Below are 22,852 nucleotides of genomic sequence, written 5' to 3'. Positions count from 1 at the left end.
TTCGAAAGCACACCAGTGCAAGTAGATAAATAGGTACCGCTCCGGTGGGAAGGTAAACGGTGTTTCCGTGCGCTGCTCTGGTTCGCCAGAAGCGGCTTAGTCATGCTGGCCACATGACCTGGAAGTTGTCTGCGGACAAACACCGGCTCCCTCGGCCTATAGAACGAGATGAGCACGCAACCCCAGAGTCGGTCACGACTGGACCTAATGGTCAGGGGCCCCTTTACCCTTTACCCTTTACCTCGGCTCTCACAGAGGGCAGGAAGATGCCAGGGGGAAGACCACCTGCAAGGCCTGGACGTAACAACGCTCTCCCCATCTGCTGCAACTTGCATTGATCATTTGGTTCACCCTTTTGTGTATTGGACAAAGTATTGATCAAGTCTGGCACCACCATCGGTAGCTGGCAGTATTTCTGAAAGACCTTTGATAGAAATCTTTCCTATCATCTCAAGTCCTTTCCACTGGAGATAGCAGGGGTTTAATTTGGGTCCTCCTGTACGCAGAGTGGGCACTCTTCTCCTGAAGCATTGAATTGCAGAGTTGGACACGGGGCTAAAACCCTTGGAGCTACAGCTTGGGGAGAAAGGTCTATGGTCTCTGAGCGGGGTTGTGGGTTGTGGGAAAGAGTTCAAGGACTAAGTAGAACCATACTTATAATGAGGGACTGCGTTGCAGTTGAACCAGTTTGCAGCGCTAAGCATTTTGCCAGCTGGATTTGGAAAGACATCCCCCACCCCAGTCTGTTTTTCCCCTCCCTCCCTCTCCATTTTCTTTTGCTCAGTCAGCTAGATGACACTGTCAAGAGCAGTCGCTTTCATCTCATTACTTTTACTGGCAAAATCCTGATATTAGATGAGGCAAACACTATCACTTGGGGCCAAAACAGACGTCACACTGGAGATCCATGATCAATTCTTCCCTACTCTTATTTTGTTTTGTTTTTTAACTTAAAAGCAGTGAAGGGCTCTGATTTTATTTTTTTAAAAAAACTCAAAGCCACCATATTCGGGAGGGGATCTTAACCGTCCCCCCCCCCCACCCAACACACACATTTTCCCTTATTTTTGTCATCTTTCCTCCCAGGAGCAGCTCTTAATTGCACAGGAAAAAAAGGCAGGAGTGTGTATTATTTTTGCTCTCCCAGGCAGGTCTAATAGTAGTTTTGGAAGGGGTTAAATTCCCTACCCATGGGCATTGACAAAGGGGAGGCTAAGAGGGCAGGTGCCCCCCTCCATGAACCATAATCCCCATACAGTGGTACCTCAGGTTACATACGCTTCAGGTTAGACTCCGCTAACCCAGAAATAGTGCTTCAGGTTAAGAACTTTGCTTCAGGATGAGAACAGAAATTGTGCTCCGGCAGCGCGGCAGCAGCAGGAGGCCCCATTAGCTAAAGTGGTGCTTCAGGTTAAGAACAGTTTCAGGTTAAGAACGAACCTCCGGAACGAATTAAGTACTTAACCTGAGGCACCACTGTACAGTCATACCTCGGAAGTCAAACAGAATCTGTTCTGGAAGTCCATTCAACTTCCAAAATGTTTGGAAACCAAAGCGTGGCTTCTGATTGGCTGCAGGAAGGTCCTGCAGCCAATCGGAAACCCCATCAGACCTTTGGGTTCCAAAGAACATTTGAAAACCGAAACACTTACTTGTGGGTTTGCGGCGTTTGGGAGCCAAAACGTCCGAGTACCAAGGCGTTCAGGATCCAAGGTACGACTGTATTCCTTTTTTAAAAAAAAGTAAATTTATTGTAGATAAATTTATTGAGATAGGAGGCAAAATCTACAGGCACTATATTTTTCCCTTTTTTGTGAGAAACTAGCCCAATCCAACTCTTCCATTGTTTTTACTTTGAATCCAGACCACCCTGGAAAAATTCTTATCGACGCCATGGGCCCAACTTCCACCCTTCTCTGTGCCACGGCTGCAATGAAAATTGAAGCTCATTACCTCTCATCATTTTTCATTTAAAAAATAAAATACTGGAAGAACAGGTCTGGAAATTCCCATCACTTTCTTTATATGGAATATTTTTTGCATAGTACATTGGTACCTCTGGTTGCGAACAGGATCCGTTCCGGAGGCCCATTCGCAACGTGAAAGGAACACAACCCGTAGCAATGCGTCCGCGCATGCGTGAGTTGCGATTCGCCGCTTCTGCACATGCGCGTGATGTCGTTTTATGCTTCTGCGCATGCACGAGCGGCGAAACCCGGAAATAACCCTTTCCGATACTTCCGGGTCGCCATGGGACATAACCTAAAAGCATAACATGAAGCGGACGTAACACGAGGTATGACTGTAAAAGCAAATGAAAACACAGGCTATTCGATGTGAGCAGATTCGTGCAATAGTGCTAAAATACAAACAAGCACCTATAAAATATGCAAAATATGCATTACACAACAATTGCAGTGTTTGCAGTGTAAAAGATACCTCCAGCTCGTCAGTTTCCTGCCAACTAATACCAAAATGACAGTATTATTAAGAAACTATTCTCTACGTTAAAAAAAAGCAACAACCCACATTGCCAGTCTCTTCAGTTTGGTGACATGCCATATTTTAATTAACCATTCCATCTTAGAATGTATGTGCGTGTGTTTCTTTCTGCTAATAGTCTGTTGAATTCATGAATTCATTCAGATTGCCTAATAAAGTTCCTCCTAGTTTTGTCCTGTGTTGCATCTGTTTTGGCTACCAGCATTTTGGATATATGAACAGGTACTAGGGTGACATGATAATATGAATATCAGTATTACACCGGTGTGTAGGGTGCTTTGCAGAGAGACATAAAAAAGAGCAGACTTTGGGTGAAGGGAAGCCATGGGTCGGGGGGAGGGAGGCATAGGGCAATACCTGGAAAATTGCTAAGGATGCCTAGGTGATTTAAGAGGCTAAGAACAAGGAGTTAAAAGAAGACTAACATTAAAGAATAGAAAAACAAGGGAATTTGAGAAGAATTTGGTACAAATGAAAATATGTGAGCCATGTTTTTGCTTGTATTCTGGTTTATTTTGGATGTAAAGTCTTCTGTTGAAAGGACTGTACATAAAATAAAATAACATTTAAAAAGAGCAGACTTTGCTTCAAAGATGCTTAGAATCTGAATTCTGATAAGGGGATAGAAAAAAGTATTTCATCAAATCCTGTATATCCCCCCCCATCCCCACTTTCATTGGCCGTATTTTGCCATGACCCTACAGATTTTCTAAATTTCCATATGTTGTCCTCTCCCCTTCTCCTAATAGGGATTATTTTATGGTCTCAGCCAGCCCTTGACCTCTCATGCCCTTCACATTCTCGGGTTGTTTTTTATCATCCTTACTTTTCCTGCCTCCTCCTGGTTGGGGTACATGTCAAAATGGCTCCCCTGCCTGATGGAGATAGATGCCATTTTCCAATATGGCCGACAGGAGGCCATTCATTTTCCGAGTCTCCCCCCCCCCCCCAAACCTCAGGGCCTGCCTGAGAGCCAGCCCAGGTCTTGTGCTGCTTCTGTGCTTCTGGAATACTAGCAAAATCTTCTTCTTCTTTGGCGATCACTCGTAGCCAAGTAAGATTGTCTTCCATAAACACTGTTTTAACAATTGAGTCTGTAAGTGACTGTGTAGGTCAATTCTGCATCCACACGTCTTTTCACAGTTGGGGACATTGGTTCCTGGGTGGGAGTTGATCACGGTGTGAATTTGCCAAGCATGCCTTCCTCTTAGCACGTTTCTCCCCTGCATCCTGAGTTCGAGTGTCTTCAAAGCCCATGACACCTTTGGAAAAGGCTGTTCTCCAACTGGAGCGCTCGCAGGCCAGTGTTTCCCAATTGTTGGTGTTTATACTACATTTTAAAAGATTTTCCTTGAGACAGTTTTAAACCTCTTTTGTTGACCCACCAGCATTACACTTTCCATTTTCAAAATACACCAACCTTCATTCCAACATTCAGCCATGCTGTTGGTCACTTCCACTGGGAAATCTCCTGATCTCTTTTCAACATGAGAGAAGCATGGTTTGTGTTGCATTCTGCCACTCTCTGCTTTGGGTTCCTCCCTTTCTTCCCAAAATCTTGTACCCTGTTAAAATGGTGTCCACACACTTATTTACTCGGGGATTTGTACATAGCTGTCAACTTACAGATTTGAAAATAAGGGACCAGCAGCCTCGGAAATAAGGGATCAGCAGCCAAAATAAGGGATTTTCCCAGCACAGGTATGTTCAACTTCTGAGCCCCTCCGAGCCAAAGGCAGAAAGCCCAGCCAGCAGCCAAGCGAAGCCTCAAGCGGTGGTTCCCACAGTGCAGCAACCCGGCAAAGGGGATGCAGCAAGGAAAACCACCGCCCCCTCTCCGCTGGGAAGCGCTGAGCAAAGGCGAGTCCCCAGGCAACGCGGCCGATTTGATCGGCACAAGGCATGCAAGCTCCACCCCCCAGTCGTTCTTAGACTCCTTATTGGGTGAGCAACGCAGCCAAGCAACACAGTTGGAGCCTCCCTCCTCCCTGGCCGGCGGGGGGGGGGGGGAGGAGCTGCTTCATTTGAAACCCAGGAAATTTAAGGGACAGCAGCGGGACACGGCGCTGGAATAAGGCACTTTCCCGCCAAATAAGGGACAGTTGACAGCTATGGATTTGTAGGATGTCATTTGTCCAGGACAGGTGAGAACAGATGTGAGGAACCTGGGGTTCTCCTGTTGTCGGTTAGCTACAACTCCCAGCCCCCCTGGGGCTGATGGGAGTTGTAGTTCAGCAACACCTGGCGTGCCAAAAGTTCCCCACATCTGGGCTAGAAGGACATAGTTCTGAAATTGTGGTTTATTTACATTTCTTGTTGCCTTGATGCAAATCGACTACTTTATTGTTTTAATTGGAGTTTATCGTACCCTGTCCTGCAATTGACTATGGCGATGAGCAGATTAGAAATGTTAAATTAAATGAAAGAGCCACTGGCCTTTGGGTGATTGATTGCTGTTATAACATCATTAATGCCTCTCTTCGCATTGCTGTCTGAGCATATGAAGAATCTGCCTTTTACAGCAGGCGTGGTGAACATTTTTGGCTCTGCGAATAGTCAGCCCCCTGACATCACGATGACATCAGGTGCAAGGTGCTGTGAACATTGTTAGAAATTTAGATATATAAGCTAATCACCAAATGGCACCTTAAACCTAGGTTACGGTCGCCACAAGGGAATGTATCTGTGCCTTTTTTCTTTTCCTTTTGCAATGAAGTCTATTATCATTATTCATTTCATTTCTACACCGTTTAAAAATTTAAAGAAAAAGTCTCAAAGCGGTTTGCAACACATTAAAACATCAAATAAAACAATGCAGAACAAAACGGAAGTCAAGCTTCAAGGAAAATGCTTTCAGATCCTTCTCTCCTTTTTGCTTTCCCCATATTTATTTACCAACCTAATTTATAGAGCTGTCCCATAGGAAGAAGAACTCTCGGAAGCCAGGGTGGTGTAGTGGTTAGAGTGCTAGACCGGGACCTGGAAGATCAGGGTTCAAATCCCCACTCAGTCATGGAGCTCAGTGGGTGACCTTGGAGTCAGTCACAGCCCCCTTAACCTACCTCACAAGATAGTCGTAGGGATTAACTGAGGAGGGGGGTGAACATGGAGAAAACGGTGGGCTATAAATGCAATAAACCCAGCCAGATGGGCAGGGTATACATAAATAAAAAATATAATTAATGCAGTGGTACCTCTGGTTGCGAACAGGATCCGTTCCGGAGGCCCATTCGCAACCTGAAAAGAACGCAGCCCGTGTCTGCGCACATGCGGGTCGCGATTCACCGCTTCTGTGCATGCGCATGATGTCATTTTGTGCATCTGTGCATATGTGAGCGGCGAATCCCGGAAGTAACCCTTTCCGGTACTTCCGGGTCACCGCAGGACGCAACCTGAAAACGCGCAAACGTAACATGAGGTATGACTGTAATAATAAACAAGCTTACCTGCTTAAGGTCCGCCAAGTGGAGATGTCTGAGGCCAACCTGGTGTCCAGAGATCTCTGTGTGGTTGAAATTGCACCTGGCTAATTTTGAACACTGCTTCAAAACGCCTTGCCAAGGTACTTTTAAACACTGGCCCAGTATTTCATAATGTTGGTTGGCATCTTTGCTTAGAAGACTCTCAGCAGCAGAGACCAGGAGAATCGCAGACCAGGCCTGAACTTGTAACTCTCCTGTATGTGAAGCACATTCTCGGATCCCCTAAGCTGCTCCTCCTCTCAGACCTTCTTCCTTCATGGTCAAAGCCTTACAAAAATGTCTGATTATTTTTTTATTTTTTAAAGGATAAGCTTCACCTCCATATTTCCATCCCCATTCAGCTTGGCAGCGTGTTAATTTCCACCGGCTCATTTCCTTCTAATCGTCATCATTAATTCAGCTTAGGTGTCGCCTAACAAACATGTTCTCTGGGCGACATACAGACCAGAGTAGTCAAATTTAAAACATAACCCATAACACGACACTGAGAACACTTTTTGGTGCCGCCACCACCTGATGTAAGAGTTGGGGGAAGAGCTTCAGGCAGAGGCAACGATTGCTTTTAAGCTCAACGTTATTTGACGGAAATTTAATAGAGAAATTAAAAAAAAAAAATCCCTGCCATCTCCTCTCCTAGCGTGGTGCGTTTAAATTAGTAGCCCGGTTTTAAAAAGCTGAATTGGTTCAGGATAAACTGCAAATCACATTTGTTCATTGCATAATTGGAAACCTTTCCTGGTTGTAGAATTCAGCTTTCTTCTTGACACAGAGCTTGGGGTGTGTGTTTTTCTTTCTTTTGGCACCGAACATGTACAAACCCTGATTATATCTTGGCATTCCGCTTTCTTAAGCATATCTGACACCTCACAGCAAGCCCAGGTGCACAAAGGCCAAATCCCATCACATTACCTTGGCAGGAGAGCTTACAGCCTAACGATACAAGCCAGGAGCAGGAGGCTAGAGCATAGCAAGGCGGCTGCTTGGGATATTGCTGGAAGTTCTTCTCGTGGACTGAAGTGTGGTAGGAGAGCTTAAGGGGGAATTTCAGAAATAGACTGGAAAGAGAAGCTGCTGAATTGCAACTCATTACCAAACTTAAAACCATGGAGAGACCTGGTCTGAACAAAGACATTGGATTCTTATCTCATTATACATCACAAAGCCATTTTTCACCTTCTCACCCCTTGCCTTTTCCTGTAAGACCTATTGCAGTCGTTAAGAGTCGTCAACAGGCTCATCTCAGCTATCAGCCAATCTCCCATTCCCACCACCCTTCTGAGTAATACTCCTCCCCACCTTCTCTCTATATAGAAGGATCTGGCAACTTCTGTTTCAGTGTATCTGAAGAAGTGTGTATGCACACGAAAGCTCATACCAAGAACTAACTTAGTTGGTCTTTAAGGTGCTACTGGAAGGAATTTTTTTTATTTTGACTATGGCAGACCAACACGGCTACCTATCTGTAACTGAGACCACTAAATGTGAAAGATAACTTCTTGGCTTGTATGCCCCCCACCATAGCTCCTGCCTCCAAACTTCTAGAGCAGGTGTGGAGAACCTCCAGATGTTGATCATCACCCACCATTCCTGGCTATGCTTGGTGGATCTGATGGGAGCTGATGTCCAGGAACATCTGGAATGCCAAAGGTCCCTCAGTCCTGTTCCAGAGAGCTCCAGAATGAAGGACAAGACTGTAGCTCATGGGTACAGCACTTGTTTTCAGAACGTCGCATAGGAAGGTGTCTTGAATTCAGTGTTGGGTATATCAGGGGACGCGGGTGGCGCTGTGGGTTAAACCACAGAGCCTAGGACTTGCTGATCAGAAGGTCGGTGGTTCGAATCCCCGCGGCGGGGTGAGCTCCCGTTGCTCGGTCCCTGCTCCTGCCAACCTAGCAGTTCGAAAGCACGTCAAAGTGCAAGTAGATAAATAGGTACTGCTCTGGCGGGAAGGTAAACGGTGTTTCCGTGCGCTGCTCTGGTTCGCCAGAAGCGGCTTAGTCATGCTGGCCACATGACCCGGAAGCTGTACGCTGGCTCCCTCGGCCAATAAAGCGAGATGAGCGCTGCAACCCCAGAGTCGGCCACAACTGGACCTAATGGTCAGGGGTTCCTTTACCTTTATATCAGCTAGACGCCAATTGGCTCCTTAAACCAAAGGTTACAGTCGCCAAAACAGAATGTCTAGTTGACATTTTGGGACAAGGTGGCTCTAAAGTTTCATTTTTCAAATGATGGTCTGACTGTGGTTGATTCTCAGTTAAAACATCTGGCTAGCTCAGATGACAATCTTGAGCTAGGTTAAGAGCTTTGAAAACTTTAAAGAAGAATAGTCACTTGATCCAGGGACAGTGCCCATATATATTGGCCTATTCCTACCTCTTTTTCTTAATGGCGACATGGACCGTAACACAGGAATATTCTTCACAGCTGTGAGCAGGGCGGGGGGGGGGGGAGTAAGTGAAGACAAGCTACAATAATTAACTACAGTGGTACCTCGGTTTAGGAACTTAACCAGTTCTGGAAGTCCGTTCTTAAACCAAAACCGTTCTTAAACCGAAGTGTGCTTTCCCTAATGAGGCCTCCCACCACCGGTGGCCTTTCACCGTTCAGATTCCATTCTTAGACCAAGGTAAAGTTCGCAAACGGGTACACTACCTCTGGTTTTGTGGAGTTCATAAACTGAATAGTTCGTAAACAGGGCTGTTCTTAAACCGAGGTACCACTGTACAAGGTTGTTCACTGTTCCTGCCCAGTATACACAGAAGAAGCATTTTGGTTCCTGAAATTCATTCTGTTGGTGCAGCTAAAATATAACTGATAGAATTCTACAGGATGTGATATTAGTTTGTAAAAACAGTCAAGATCCAACGATCTCATGGCAAATACCTCCAGATGGTGAAGACTTCCTGGCACCCAGGCATCCTCACTTGGTCGCGTGGCAGATAGTCAGGTGCAAAATGTGCCTGGCTAATTTCAAACATTGGTCTTTCTACCAAGTCAGACCATTGGTCTCTGTTGCTCAGTGTCATCCGAATTAACTGGCAGCAAGCCTGCAAGGGATAACTTCCAGCCCTACTTGGTTCAGTTGGCACTGTTTCCTCAAACATTGTGGGACTACAACTGGCAGCAAACCTGCAAGGGATAACTTCCAGCCCTACTTGGTTCAGTTGGCACTGTTTCCTCAAACATTGTGGGACTACAACTCCCGTCATCCCTAGCTAGCAGGACCAGTGGTCAGGGGTGATGGGAGTTGTAGTCCAACAATGGTTGGAGACTGAATTACTGGCAGCTTTAATAAATAATGGGGGCAGGCCTCCTTGCATTGTCTTCTTACAAGAACGCTGGGATATACATTTGAAACTGAAATCATTTGCATGGGCTGGCAGGAAGCGGCACTACTTGTTTTCCTCACTTCCTGGATTAAAGATGGACTCTGAGCTGCTGTTCTTCTACTCTGTTCCACACCAGAGGCAGGCGAATGGCATTCACTTACACAAAAGCATCTCACTGCGTAGTTTGTCCCTGGCTGCTGCATTAAATCTGCAGTGTGTTTTGGGGAACAAATAGAGCTGATGCAAGACTGAGATACGTTTTAGTAATTAGAATGGTTCCTGCTCGTAACAGTACAGTCATAGCTCTTGTTACGTTTGCTTCAGGTTGAGCGTTTTCAGGTTGCGTCCCGTGGAGACCTGGAAGTACCGGAAAGGGTTACTTCCGGATTTCGCCGCATGCACAGACGCGCAAAATGACGTCATGCGCAGAAGCGGCGACCTGCGCACGCGCAGACGTGGGTTGCATTCTGCTCATGTTGCGAATGGGCCTCCGGAATGGATCCCGTTCGCAACCAGAGGTACCAGCTTTTCCCTTTAAAAACCTGTGTTTTCCAGGGGATTAAAAGTTAACCGGGAAACTCCTTTCCACGCAGTTCAGTTATTCAAAGGTTAGCGCCAGCTGTTATTACTGCCCCAGAGCGGAAGCGCTTGAGAGAGAGAGAGATACTCTTCTCATTTTCTGCTTTGATTGCATCTTGTCTCTGTATGCCTCCACCTGATCTCCCATGCGTGGGGAGGCTGCAGCAAGATCTGCCATTGCCAGATCTGGTCCTGCCAATTTCTGACTGTGGTCAAGAGAGAATTCTGAAAAATGGGCAGCTCTGTGTGTCGGCAGAGAAGCCTTCAACCAGCCTTTCCCGAATTCAGATTTCATAAACGGAAGACAACCTACTTAAAAATGTTTTCTTCGAGTCTCCGTAGAGCATGGGTAAGCAAACTAAGGCCCGGGGGCCAAATCCGGCCCAATCGCCTTATAAATCCAGCCCGCGGACAGTCCGGGAACCAGCGTGTTTTTACATGAGTAGAATGTGTCCTTTTATTTAAAATGCATCTCTGGGTTATTTGTGGGGCCTGCCTGGTGTTTTTACATGAGTGGAATGTGTCCCTTTATTTAAAATGCATCTCTGGGTTATTTGTGGGGTATAGGAATTTATTCATTATTATTTTTTCAAAATATAGTCTGGCCCCCCCACAAGGTCTGAGGGACAGTGAACCGGCCCCCTGCTGAAAACGTTTGCTGACCCCTGCCATAGAGGTATTTAGGAAGTTGCCTTAGACAGAGTCAGACCACTGGTCCATCTACCTCCATGTTGTCAACTCAGACTGGCAGCAGCTTTCCAGGGTTTCAGGCAGGAGTCTCTCCTCAGAAGAGAAGAAGTAGAAGAGTTTGGATTTGATATCCCGCCTTTCCCTCTCTTTAAGGAGTCTCAAAGCGGCTAACAATCTCCTTTCCCTTCCTCCCCCACAACAAACACTCTGTGAGGTGAGTGGGGCTGAGAGACTTCACAGAAGTGTGACTGGCCCAAGGTCACCCAGCAGCTGCAGGTGGAGGAGCGGAGACGCGAACCCGGTTCCCCAGATTACGAGACTACCGCTCTTAACCACTACACCACACTGGCTCTCAAGTATGCAAGTCAACTTTCAGCCTACATTCACGAGCCTGCAGAAAACACAGATCAGTTTAAAGAGCAGTAGTTGACAGGTGACAAGCTGGTTATTGAGCAGGGATGCAAACTATGCTTTCTTTCAACCAACATGTTGTGTTATAAATCAAGGATAACTCTTTTACGAGCTCACCTTTGCTCAAAGGACCTCAAGGTGTGGTGTCCATACATCTCTCCCTCTCTCCACTTTCTCACAATAATATCCCTGTGAGGTAGGGCAGGCCAAGAAGCAGTGTCTGGCCCAAGGTCGCCCAGTGAGTTTCCTGGCTGAGCAGGGATTTGTATGGAAGTGAGAGCTGGACCATAAAGAAGGCTGATCGCCGAAGAATTGATGCTTTTGAATTCTGGTGCTGGAGGAGACTCTTGAGAGTCCCATGGACTGCAAGAAGATCAAACCTCTCCATTTTTAAGGAAATCAGCCCTGAGTGCTCACTGGAAGGACAGATCCTGAAGCTGAGGCTCCAATGCTTTGGCCACCTCATGAGAAGAGAAGACTCCCTGGAAAAGACCCTGATGTTGGGAAAGATTGAGGGCACAAGGAGAAGGGGATGATAGAGGACGAGATGGTTGGACAGTGTTCCCAAGGCTACTAACATGAGTTTGGCCAAATTGCGGGAGGCTATGGAAGACAGAGTGCCTGGCGTGCTCTGGTCCATGGGGTCACAAAGAGTCGGACACAACTAAACAACAACAACAACAATTACCTCGACTCCCAACTCCATCCCAGCCAGCATGGCCAATGGTCTGGGGCGATGGGAGGCCTACAGCAGTGTTAGAAACTAGGATAGAAAAGCCATTTGTCACATGGCTCCCAGAACTTAGGTTCGGGGTGCAAAAACAAAGTCTTGTTGGGATTTTATTCTTTTACTGTATTCTCTCAGTTGCCACACATGGCAACAAGACTTCTCGAAGAGTTTTCACTCTAACAGTCCCCAGTTGCAAAATGCGCCTGGCGCCCGGCTAATTTCGAACGCTGGTCCATAGGTTCCCCATCCCAGGATTATCGGATACTGGGGACAAAGCACAGTAGTTCTTTTGCCATTTATTCTGTGCTTGTGGACTCCAGATTGGTCCCTGGACTCAGGGTGCCAGCTGGGCTAGGAGGACCATTTTGCCATGTACAATGCTTTTGACCGTCTTTATGTTCAGAACGTAAGGGACGCAGGTGGCGCTGTGGGTTAAACCACAGAGCCTAGGACTTGCCGATCAGAAGGTCAGCGGTTCGAATCCCTGCTCCCATTGCTCGGTCCCTCCTCCTGCCAACCTAGCAGTTCGAAAGCGCGTCAAAGTGCAAGTAGATAAATAGGTACCACTCTGGCGGGAAGGTAAACGGCGTTTCCTGATTTTGATTTTGATTTTGAGATACAGTGGTACCTCAGGTTACATACGCTTCAGGTTACAGACGCCACTAACCCAGAAATATTGCTTCAGGTTAAGAATTTTGCTTCAGGATGAGAACAGAAATCGTGCTCTGGCGGCACGGCGGCAGCGGGAGGTCCCATTAACTAAAGTGGTACCTCAGGTTAAGTACTTAATTCGTTCCGGAGGTCCGTACTTAACCTGAAACTGTTCTTAACCTGAAGCACCACTTTAGCTAATGGGACCTCCTGCTGCTGCCGTGCCGCCAGAGCACGATTTCTGTTCTCATCCTGAAGCAAAATTCTTAACCTGAAGCAATATTTCTGGGTTAGCGGAGTCTGTAACCTGAAGCGTATGTAACCTGAAGCGAATGTAACCAGAGGTACCACTGTACTTACATTTAGCATGATTTGTATACCACTTCGTCATTTTTAAAATATCAGCGCTTTTCATGAAATGGTGTAAAATGCTTAAAGTAGCAATTAGAAGTGGCAGACCTAATAAACAGATAACAAACTAGCAGATTAAAAACAAGAACAACCCCTCACAATGAAACATAATAAATTTACATGTCTGGGTAGGCTTGTCTTAAGGGGAACGTTTTAGCGGGCACTGAAAGCAGTACAATGAAGGCACCTGCCTAAACGTCAATAGGCAGTGACTTCCAGAGATTTGATGCCGTCCCACCGAGAGATGGATAGCTTGCATGAAATTGCAGCAGGTATGCTGAGTTACCCCCCAGTTAATAGCATTTTTAATATTTTTTTTAAGGGGGCCAATGAGCCAAAACCTGAATCCGGATCATTTGCAGTCCCTACTCTGGAGTCAGCAGTTCATTCTGTCCCGCTATCCTCTAAGAGCCAGTTAATTATTTACTCTTCCGTCACCCCCTGTGCCGTGTTTATTCATGTTCCCATATGTCACGCCTGGCTTGGCATTGTCCATCTGTCAGTTCTGCAATAAGAGCCCTGGTGAGTGGCGGCCTTTAACGGCTTCTCTCCATTGTCGTGTTGCAGGAGGGACTACAATGGGCTGCGCTTTCATGCGAAGGTTTAAGCAAAACCTTTTGTCGCAGCTTCGCTTCTTTCGGGGGTCCGCCTGCAACGCTGCAGAGCGGAGCTCGGAAGAATCTCTTGGCTTCCTGCACTCGAAGAGCTAAACGTGTCCCCCGCCGTCGCCTCTTTTCTTTGCCTTGCCCGGTGCTGAGCCTTTTGATATCCCATTGTTAGCTGACCTTGGTAATTGGGTCTCTTGTTCGGCCATCTTTGGCTTGCCACGGGGCTCAAAGCACATGCTCACACAGATTGGAAGGAGCTAATAATGGCTTGCTTCTTGGAACCCCCCCTCAAGGGTGGTGAAGGTGTGTGAAAGAGGAACTCCTGTGCTATTTTAATTCTTTCACGTGCGTCTGGCGCAGGGCTGGGCAATGTTAGATTTTCAGCATCGCAGCGCATCACCAGTCAAACATCATGGTTTGAAGACTATACCGCGATATACTGTTTCCGAGCCCAATTCAAAGTGTTGGGTGTTGACCTTCAAAGCCCTAAATGCCCTCGGCCCTGTATACCTGAAGGAGCTTCTCCACCCACATCGTTCTACCCGGACAATGAGGTCCAGCTCTTGAGGGTCTTCTGGCGGTTCCCTCATTGCAAAAAGTGAGGTTGCAGGGAACCAGGCAGAGGGCCCTCTCAGTAGTGGTGCCCGCCCTGTGGAATGCCCTCTCTTCAGATGTCAAGGAAAGAAACAACTATCTGACTTTTAGAAGACATCTGAAGGCAGCCCTGTTTAGAGAAGTTTTTAATGTTTGACATTTTATTCCACGTTTAATTTTCTGCTGGGAGCTGCCCAGAGTGGCTGGGGAAATAAATTATTATTATTATTATTATTATTATTATTATTATTATTATTATTACAGTGGTACCTCTGGATGCGAACAGGATCCGTTCCGGAGCCCCGTTCACATCCTGAGTAGAGTGTAACCCGTGACTGCGCATGTTCAGGTCGCGATTCGCCGCTACTGCGCATGCAAGTGACGTCATTTTGAGTGTCTGCGTGAGCGGCGAAACCTGGAAGAAATGCGCTCCGTTACTTCCGGGTCGCCGCGGAGCGTAACCTGAAAACGCTCAATGTGAAGCACATTTATCCTGAGGTATGACTGCATTCTTATTATTATTGAAACAAGCTGCATTAGCTTTAGCAGGTTAGATGCAGGGTGAAGCTGTCACAGAGCTCACCGCCGTAGCTGGGGCCCTTTCTCTCCAGTGCCTCGCAGCCTAGGGCCAATGCATCTGGCCTAGACCACTGCTCACCTTGGGGGTGGGAGGGCTCCCCCCCCCCCAGCTGAGCGAGCCCCGATTCCTCAGCAGCATCGGGCTTCACTCAGCTGTGGTGTAGAAGAAGCCTACCCCATCTGCAGCTTGTTTCTCCCTCTGCACAATATGAGGACAGACTGTGATGCTGGTTTCACTCAGCAGTACATTGCTAGTGAAACCGCCGTGTTTCTGAGCCCCTCTGCCAGCAGCACCCTTGGATGAAGTTGCACCGCTGGCAGAGGGACTCAGGAGCACAGCAGTTTCAGCACCAGTATACCGCTGAGTGAAACCAACATCGTAGTCAGCTCCTCATACCGGTCCTGGGCGATATAGCGATATATATCTCCCAGGCCTAGGCTGGCATGTTCCCAAAAGATTTATGTTTCTGGTTGCTGCTGAAAATCCCTCCCTCCATGCCCCAATCTAAGCCTAAGGGGCACATTCGCACCACAGACTTGAACCGGTGTAACTATCAGTCCTTCTTCCCAGAGGACTCTGGGAATCGTAATGTGCAGCGTTGGAAACAAATGGCTCCTTAAACTAGGGTTACAATAGCCAAAACTGTTAAGTTGTGGGTGAATATATCAGACGACACAGCGATTCTTCAAACAGCTCTGGTTTATTCACAGGCCAGGACAGAACCGAACTGAAGGGTTCAGTCAGCCTGCTTATATAGAGCTCCAGTACAACGTAACTGTAACAACTTTCTGTAACTATCCAATCACTGAACGCCACTTTCGACCCCTTATTTGCATAACTATCTACAGTATCCCCCTGCTGGCCCAGGGTGAGAACTTCAGTACATAACAAAAACGGAATGCCTCATTGCCATTTTGGGGTCAGGCGGCTGGAACGTCGTATTTTTTCAATATAGGTTTTTTCGTTCCTGAAATTCGTTCTGATTCTGCAAATGAAATATCACAGGTAAAATTCTAAAGGATGCGTGGTTGGTGTGTGGAAACAGTGCAGGTCCAAAGATCCCCAGACAGATGGTGGAGCCGTGAGCAGTTCTTCAGACTTCTCTGTTTTTAAATGCGAATATTGGCACATAGGTAAAAACCATGTCTTCTCTCTCCTTCTCCTACCCCTCCTGCCCTTAGGCCCCTTCCGCTCTTGGCTCCCTATCCAGAGTGATGGAAAATTCCTCTGCGGCTTCTGCCTCGTCTGAGGCAGGGAGCAACCGTTCGCAGGAAATCGAAGAGCTGGAGCGTTTCATCGACAGCTACGTTTTGGAGTATCAGGTGCAAGGCTTGCTAACGGACAAGACGGAAGGGGACGGGGAGAGCGAGAAAACGCAGTCTAATGTCTCGCAGGTGCGTACAGGTGGGCGAACTTGGACGAGGGGCTGTAAGGTGCAGTGGGGAGAGTACAACGAATCGGGTGCCATTTGCGATGATGAAGAATGGCATTTATATTCTCTCCCCATACGAACTGACCCAGACCCTGCGATCATCGTCTGAGGCCCCTTTTTGTGTGCTTCCTCAGCCAGAGCGCCGGAGGGGCAGCAACACGAAGACGGGGCCTTTTCTGCAGGGGCTCCCCTTTTGTGGAATGCGCTCCCCAGGGAGGTTTGCCTGGCGCCTTCATTATACAGTGGTACTTCAGGTTACATAGGCTTCAGGTTACATGCGCTTCAAGTTACAGACTCTGCTAACCCACAAATAGTGCTTCAGTTTAAGAACTTTGCTTCGGGATGAGAACAGAAATTGTGCTCTGGCGGTGCGGCAGCAGCAGGAGGCCCCATTAGCTAAAGTGGTGCTTCAGGTTAAGAAAAGTTTCAGGTTAAGTACGGACCTCCGGAACGAATTAAGTACTTAACTTGAGGCACCACTGTACACCTTTAGGCGCCAGGCAAAAACGTTCCTCTTTAAATGCCTTTTATAAATGTATTTGTAGGAAGGAGGTTATTGGCTTGTTTCGGGTTTTCTTCTCGTTTGTATTTTATGTTGTATTGTGAACGGCCCTGTTATCTTCAGATGAAGGATGGTATACACATTTAATAAATAACAACAACAGGAACAATAATATCCCACCTTTTTCTCAAGCTGGTTTGCAGCTCACTCTTCCCCCCCTCTCCCCCCCGTGAAGCTCCTCTTCCAGTTATATTATTTATTTCATTTATATCCCAACTTTTTCTCCCAAGGAGCTCAAGGTAGTGAGCGTGGTTCTCCCCCTCAGCATTTAACCCCCAAAACGACAACCCTGTGAGGAAGGTTAGACTGGGAGGCAGTGACTGGCCCAAGGTCAGCCAGTGAGCTTCATGGCTGAGTAGGGATTTGAACTCTGCTCCTGGTCCAGCACGAACCACCGCTGCCTCTAGAGCAGGGAAACCAGGTTTTTTTTGGGAGGGGGCTCCAATCCCCTCCCCTTGATTAATTTTATCCATTCCCTGCAGCTCCATCAATTTTAGGCTGTCGATATTCCACAAGTGGCTGGCCTGTGGGCAAGCTGGCTAATAAATAAATTTGTGGGGCAGTAGCTTTCTGCATAGACTCGCAGCAGGGCTGGTTTAAAATGATTCCCCTTCAATCTCCAGTTTCAAGCTCAGACAAAGTTCTTTGTGAAGTTGTTCTCCTCCCGGTTTTACAGCACTGACTTTCCAGGGCTCCCTCAAAGCAGTTGTTTCACATGGCGCCTTTGTGTCCCGTTCTCTTTTGTTTCAGTGGACAGCTGACTGCAATGAACAGGTAGAAGGCAACCGTTCCTCCTCGCGAGGCAAGAACGTAGCACCTCATAATCAAAACCAGGTAAGGGAAACAGGAGCCTTCCGCGAGAAATGTCTGTCTGTCTGTCTGTCTGTCTGTCTGTGTTTTGTGGCTTTCTTCCTTGCCTCAAGGCTTCACCTCCCAAGACTTGAGATGTCTTGACAGCATAAAATAATGTTCCCCAGAAGGATTTTGAAGCATGACTTTGGGTTCTTGCTGATAACTGCTCACAAACCTTCCCTCTTAAATGCATCTGAATTTTCACTTGCAATGTACGACTTTGGGAAATTTTATTTCTGGGTGATCCTTCTGAAAAAGGAAGAAGGTAGCTTCTGAAAAAGTCTCGTTTTCAACTACACTGCTCTGCTATTTGAACTGGGTGTGAGGCAGGATTCTTTCCCCCAGCCACAACTCACCAGACCTCAGTTCCGGCACCTCTCAGGTGGGCACCATAGCCATTATAAGAGAATCATTCCTGGTGAAAATAAAAAATTCCTTCCAGTAGCACTGATGCTACTGGAAGGAATTTTTTATTTTGACTATGGCAGACCAACACGGCTACCTATCTGTAACATTCCTGGTGAGTTCTGGCACCTTTTTTTCCTAGAAAAATAGTACTGGTGGGAGCCAGTTTTGAAAGCTGCTTGTTCCTCTGTGTTGTGATCTTCCAGCGTGGCCTATGTTATCCTTTGTTTGCTTTCAAAGCTGTTTGCTAGATCATGAGAAGTTGTTGGACTCTGATACCTGTATTTACTATGCTACAGAAGCCAAGCTAACTAAATAAAAACCAAAGACCTTGCAGCAGTGCGAAACAGCCTTTTATTAACAGTATTTTATAAACCTTAGCTTGTTTGCAAGCTAACTCTCTGTAAGCCGCTTTTAGGGTTTTTGCAATCAAGGGGTATATAAATCTTATCAACAAAATCAGGCACCCCCAAACTCGGCCCTCCAGATGTTTTGGGACTACAGTTCCCATCATCCCTGACCACTGGTCCTGTTAGCTAGGGGTGGTGGGAGTTGTAGTCCAAAAACCTCTGGAGGGCCGAGTTGGGGATGCCTGAACTAAATGAACAAACTTGAGCTGCTTAGTTTTGCTGAGGTTTAGCAAAGTTCTCCAACTTCATTAGCTCTTTTGCCAAGCACCCTAACCAGAGGTGTTTCCAGATGTGGAAGATTTAGCAGTGCCCAAACCACTGCTGTTCTGCTTTAAGCTGGAAGTGGAAAAGCAGCTCTTTCCAGGCTTCTGAAAACCTGCATCCGAATCATCACTCCTCCTTTATCCAGCCGCAGTTATTGGGAGAAAGGCAAGTTGCACTGGGACCACCGTCCGTGGGGAAAGGGTTAAGCGCTCCCACTCCTCACCTGCTGCAATTTGGGAAAGTTGGGGGGGCTGGATATAAAGGCAATGCTATTGGGAAGGGCAGAGCTACAGTAATAGATATGATTACTTCAGGGGAGAAACAGATCGTAGGAAAGAACGCAATCTAGGGACCCGTCTGCCCTATGCAAGTACAGTGGTGCCCCGCAAGACGAATGCCTCGCAAGACGGAAAACTCGCTAGATGAAAGAGTTTTCCGTTTTAGAGGTGCTTCGCAAAACGAATTTCCTATGGGCTTGCTTCGCAAGACGACAATGTCTTGCGAGTTCCTGCGGGGTTTTTTCCTCCCCCCCCTTTTTTCTAAGCCGCTTATCAGCTGATCCGATCAGCAGATAAGCCGCTAATAGCCGCTAATAGCGCTAATGTGCTAATCCTTCAATGGGCTTGCTTCGCAAGACGAAAAAACCGCTAGACGAAGAGAATCACAGAACGGATTCTTTTTGTCTTGCGAGGCACCACTGTAAAGCGATATCATGCCACTTTAAACAGTCACAGCTTCCCAGAAAAGAATTGCAGCAAGTACACTTTGTTATGGGTACTGTTAGGAGGCCCCTGTTCTCCGCACGGGGCTACAATTCCCAGAGTTTCCTGGGAAGTGCGTTTGACTGTTAAACCACATGGAGAATTGTAGCTCCGCGTGAAGAATAGGCGGTACATGGAGGTACCGTTTGTTGTGGGACTCAGACTCACTTTGGCCCCTGCAGCATAGCCAATGAAGAGGGGTGATGTGAATTGTAGTCCATCACCATCTTGAGATGAGAGACAGGGCTCCTTGCTTATCTGATTGTGCATCACCTCTGAGAGATCTATCCTCCATCAGTTTGTCTATTACTGTGATTATTTTTTCTAGGCCATCGAAGCCTTTGGCAGCAAATTCTATATATTACGTTCCACAAATAAATGCAGTGGTACCTTGGTTCTCAAACTTAATCCGTTCAGGACGTCCGTTCCAAAACCAAAGCGTTCCAAAACCAAGGTGCGCTTTCCCATAGAAAGCAATGCAAAACGGATTAATGTGTTCCAGACTTTTAAAAGCAACCCCTAAAACAGCAATTTAACATGAATTTTACTATCTAACAAGACCATTGATCCATAAAATGAAAGCAATAATCAATGTACTGTGCTATAAAACAAGTAAGACGGTATTGTAGATGGTAAAAATTATTATTTTTTCTTACCTGCACTGATGTAGGATGGATGGGGGGCTTTTATCCATTTCCACAGTCACAAAATCAATCAATCAGTAGCTGAACTGGGTTCCACACAGTCACAGAAACAAATGAACCGAAAATGCCTCAAAAACAAATACTCAAAATAAATAGCAAAAACAAAAGCGCCAAACTTAATCCATGCCAGAAGTCCGTTTGACTTCTGAAATGTTCGAAAACCAAGGCGAAGCTTCTGATTGGTGCAAGCAACAAAAGCTGACAGACGGGTTCTCAGCGTTTGGGAACCAAGGCGTTTGAGAACCAAGGTACCACTGTATTTTGTTTTGTCTGTCCTGAATCTCCTGCCAGCCATTTTCATTGGGTGACCTAAGTTCTAGTATTCTAGCAGAGAGAGAGACAGAGAACCTTCTGTAATCCTCTTGACTTTTTTCATACCATGCCTAACTTCTAAAACCAGCACCATGCTCCACCTGAGTCACATTTCCCCCCCCAAACCAAGGATTGGGCAACCAGTAACCCTCCCGACGTCATTTAACTACATATCCCATCATTGCAATTCATGAGACATTCCGGCTGGGGCCAATGGAAACGGGAGTCCAATAACAACGTTGCTGTTGTTTAGTGTCTGACTCTTCGTGACCCCATGGCCAGAGCACGCCAGGCACTTCTGTCTTCCACTGCCTCCCGCAGTTCGGTCTTCTCTTCTCATGAGGTGGCCAAGTATTGGAGCCTCAGCTTCAGGATCTGTCCTTCCAGGGAGCACTCAGGGCTGATTTCCTTCAGAATGGAGAGGTTTGATCTTCTTGCAGTCCATGGGACTCTCAAGAGTCTCCTCCAGCATCAATTCTTCAGCGATCAGCCTTCTTTATGGTCCAGCTCTCACTTCCATACATCACTACTGGGAAAACCATAGCTTTAACTATACGGACCTTTGTCAGCAAGGTGATATCTCTTTTTTTTTTTTTTAAAAGATTTTTATTGGTTTTACAAATTTTTAAGAAAAACAAACAAACACTAAAAATGACAAACATACACGTATAGTTTCAAACATATTTTCATAAACCTCTTTTCTTGGACTTCCCCATACCCCCCCTCTCTGCATCCCAATGTCCATAGTTCAACTAGCAACTCCCAATTGTTACTTTCCAATCTCAGTCATCTTAGTCCTCTTTTATAGTCTAACCTTATGTCCCTGTACCCCTTTGTCTCTGAAAACCACGACATTTTAGCATTCATTAAGTTTATAGTAGTCCTTAAGGTAGCTTTTAAATTTTCTCCATTCTTCTTCCACCGTCTCTTTTCGTTGATCACGGATTCTGCCTGTCATCTCGGCCAGTGTCATATAGTCCATCACTTTCATCTGCCATTCTTCCAAAGTGGGTAAATCTTGTGTCTTCCAATACTTTGCGATGAGTATTCTTGCTGCTGTTGTGGCATACATGAAAAAAGCTCTATCTTTCTTTGTCACCAATTGGCCGACAATGCCCAAGAGAAAGGCCTCTGGTTTTTTAGGAAAGGTACATTTAAGTACCTTTTTCATTTCATTATAGATCGTTTCCCAGAAGGCCTTAATCTTCGGGCATGTCCACCAAAGGTGATAAAAGGTACCTTCAGTCTCTTTACACTTCCAACATTTGTTGTCGGGCAAATGATAGATTTTTGCCAGCTTGACTGGGGTCATGTACCACCTGTATACCATTTTCATAATGTTTTCCTTTAAGGCATTACATGCCGTAAATTTTATACCGGTGTTCCATAACCATTCCCAGTCAGCTGACATAATGTTATGTCCAACATCCTGAGCCCACTTAATCATAGCCGATTTAACTGTTTCATCCTGTGTGTTCCATTTCAACAACAAATTATACATTCTAGATAAATTCTTAGTATTGGGTTCTAACAGTTCGGTTTCTAATTTTGATTTTTCCACCTGGAAACCGACTTTCCTGTCCTGTTTAAAAAATTCCATTATTTGACGATATTGGAACCAATTTTCTACTTTATGCTTCAATTTCTCCTGACTTTGTAGTTTGAACTTATCTCCATCCTGTTCTAAGATTTCCCAATACTTCGGCCATCCGACCTCCATATTGAGTTTCTTCACTGCTTTAGCCTCCACTGGTGACACCCATCTAGGGGTTTTGTTTTCCAATAGATCTTTATATCTTATCCAAACATTAATCAATGCTTTTCTGACAATGTGATTTTTAAAGGCACTGTTAACCTTATCATACCAAAGATATGCATGCCAACCAAAAGCATTATTGAAACCTTCCAGATCCAAAATGTCCGTGTTCTCGAGGAGCATCCATTCTCTGAGCCAGCAAAAAGCTGCTGCCTCATAGTACAATTTCAGGTCCGGCAGGGCAAAACCCCCTCTTTCTTTGGCATCTGTCAATATTTTAAATTTAATTCGGGGCTTTTTGCCCTGCCAGACAAATTTCGAAATGTCTTTGTGCCACCTCTTGAAACATTCCATCTTGTCAATAATCTGCAAGGTCTGAAACAGAAATAACATTCTAGGCAATACATTCATTTTGATTACTGCAATTCGGCCTAACATTGACAGTTTCAAATTTGACCATATTTCTAAATCTTTTTTGATTTCTGACCAACATTTTTCATAATTGTCCTTATACAAATTCTGATTCTTAGATGTTAAATAAACCCCTAGGTACTTAACCTTCTTGACCACAGTCAAACCTGTTTCCTCTTGAAATTTCTCCTTTTCCATATCTGTTAGGTTTTTCCCTAAAACTTTGGTTTTTTGCTTGTTCAACTTAAATCCAGCTACCTGGCCAAACTGTTGTATTATTTCTAATACCTTTTTCGTACTAGTGTTTGGCTCTTGCAAAGTCAATACTAGGTCATCTGCGAACGCTCTTAACTTATAATGTTTAGCTCCGACCTGCACACCTTTGACCTGCTGGTCATTTCTTATCATGTTCA

The 22,852-nt window shown here is 46.0% G+C and overlaps 1 protein-coding gene across 7 annotated transcripts in view; it reads left to right on the top strand.

Annotated features, from left to right (window-relative positions):
• CTIF (cap binding complex dependent translation initiation factor) overlaps positions 1 to 22,852 on the top strand; it is a 198,614-nt gene that overhangs the window by 37,504 nt on the left and 138,258 nt on the right. For all 7 annotated transcript variants that reach the window (XR_014517244.1, XR_014517245.1, XR_014517246.1 and 4 more), the window contains exons 2-3: positions 15,752 to 15,964; positions 17,315 to 17,398. Coding sequence is in view for 4 of the 7 variants with exons in the window: in XM_083465981.1 (XP_083322107.1) it covers positions 15,785 to 15,964; positions 17,315 to 17,398 (264 nt within the window). In the remaining 3 variants the exon portion in view is untranslated. The remainder of the gene's footprint in view (positions 1 to 15,751; positions 15,965 to 17,314; positions 17,399 to 22,852) is intronic.

Source organism: Podarcis liolepis (genome assembly GCF_965112155.1).
Source record: "Podarcis liolepis genome assembly, chromosome: 11".
NCBI classification, from domain to species: domain Eukaryota; kingdom Metazoa; phylum Chordata; class Lepidosauria; order Squamata; family Lacertidae; genus Podarcis; species Podarcis liolepis.
This window is presented reverse-complemented; position numbering and strand designations above follow the sequence as displayed.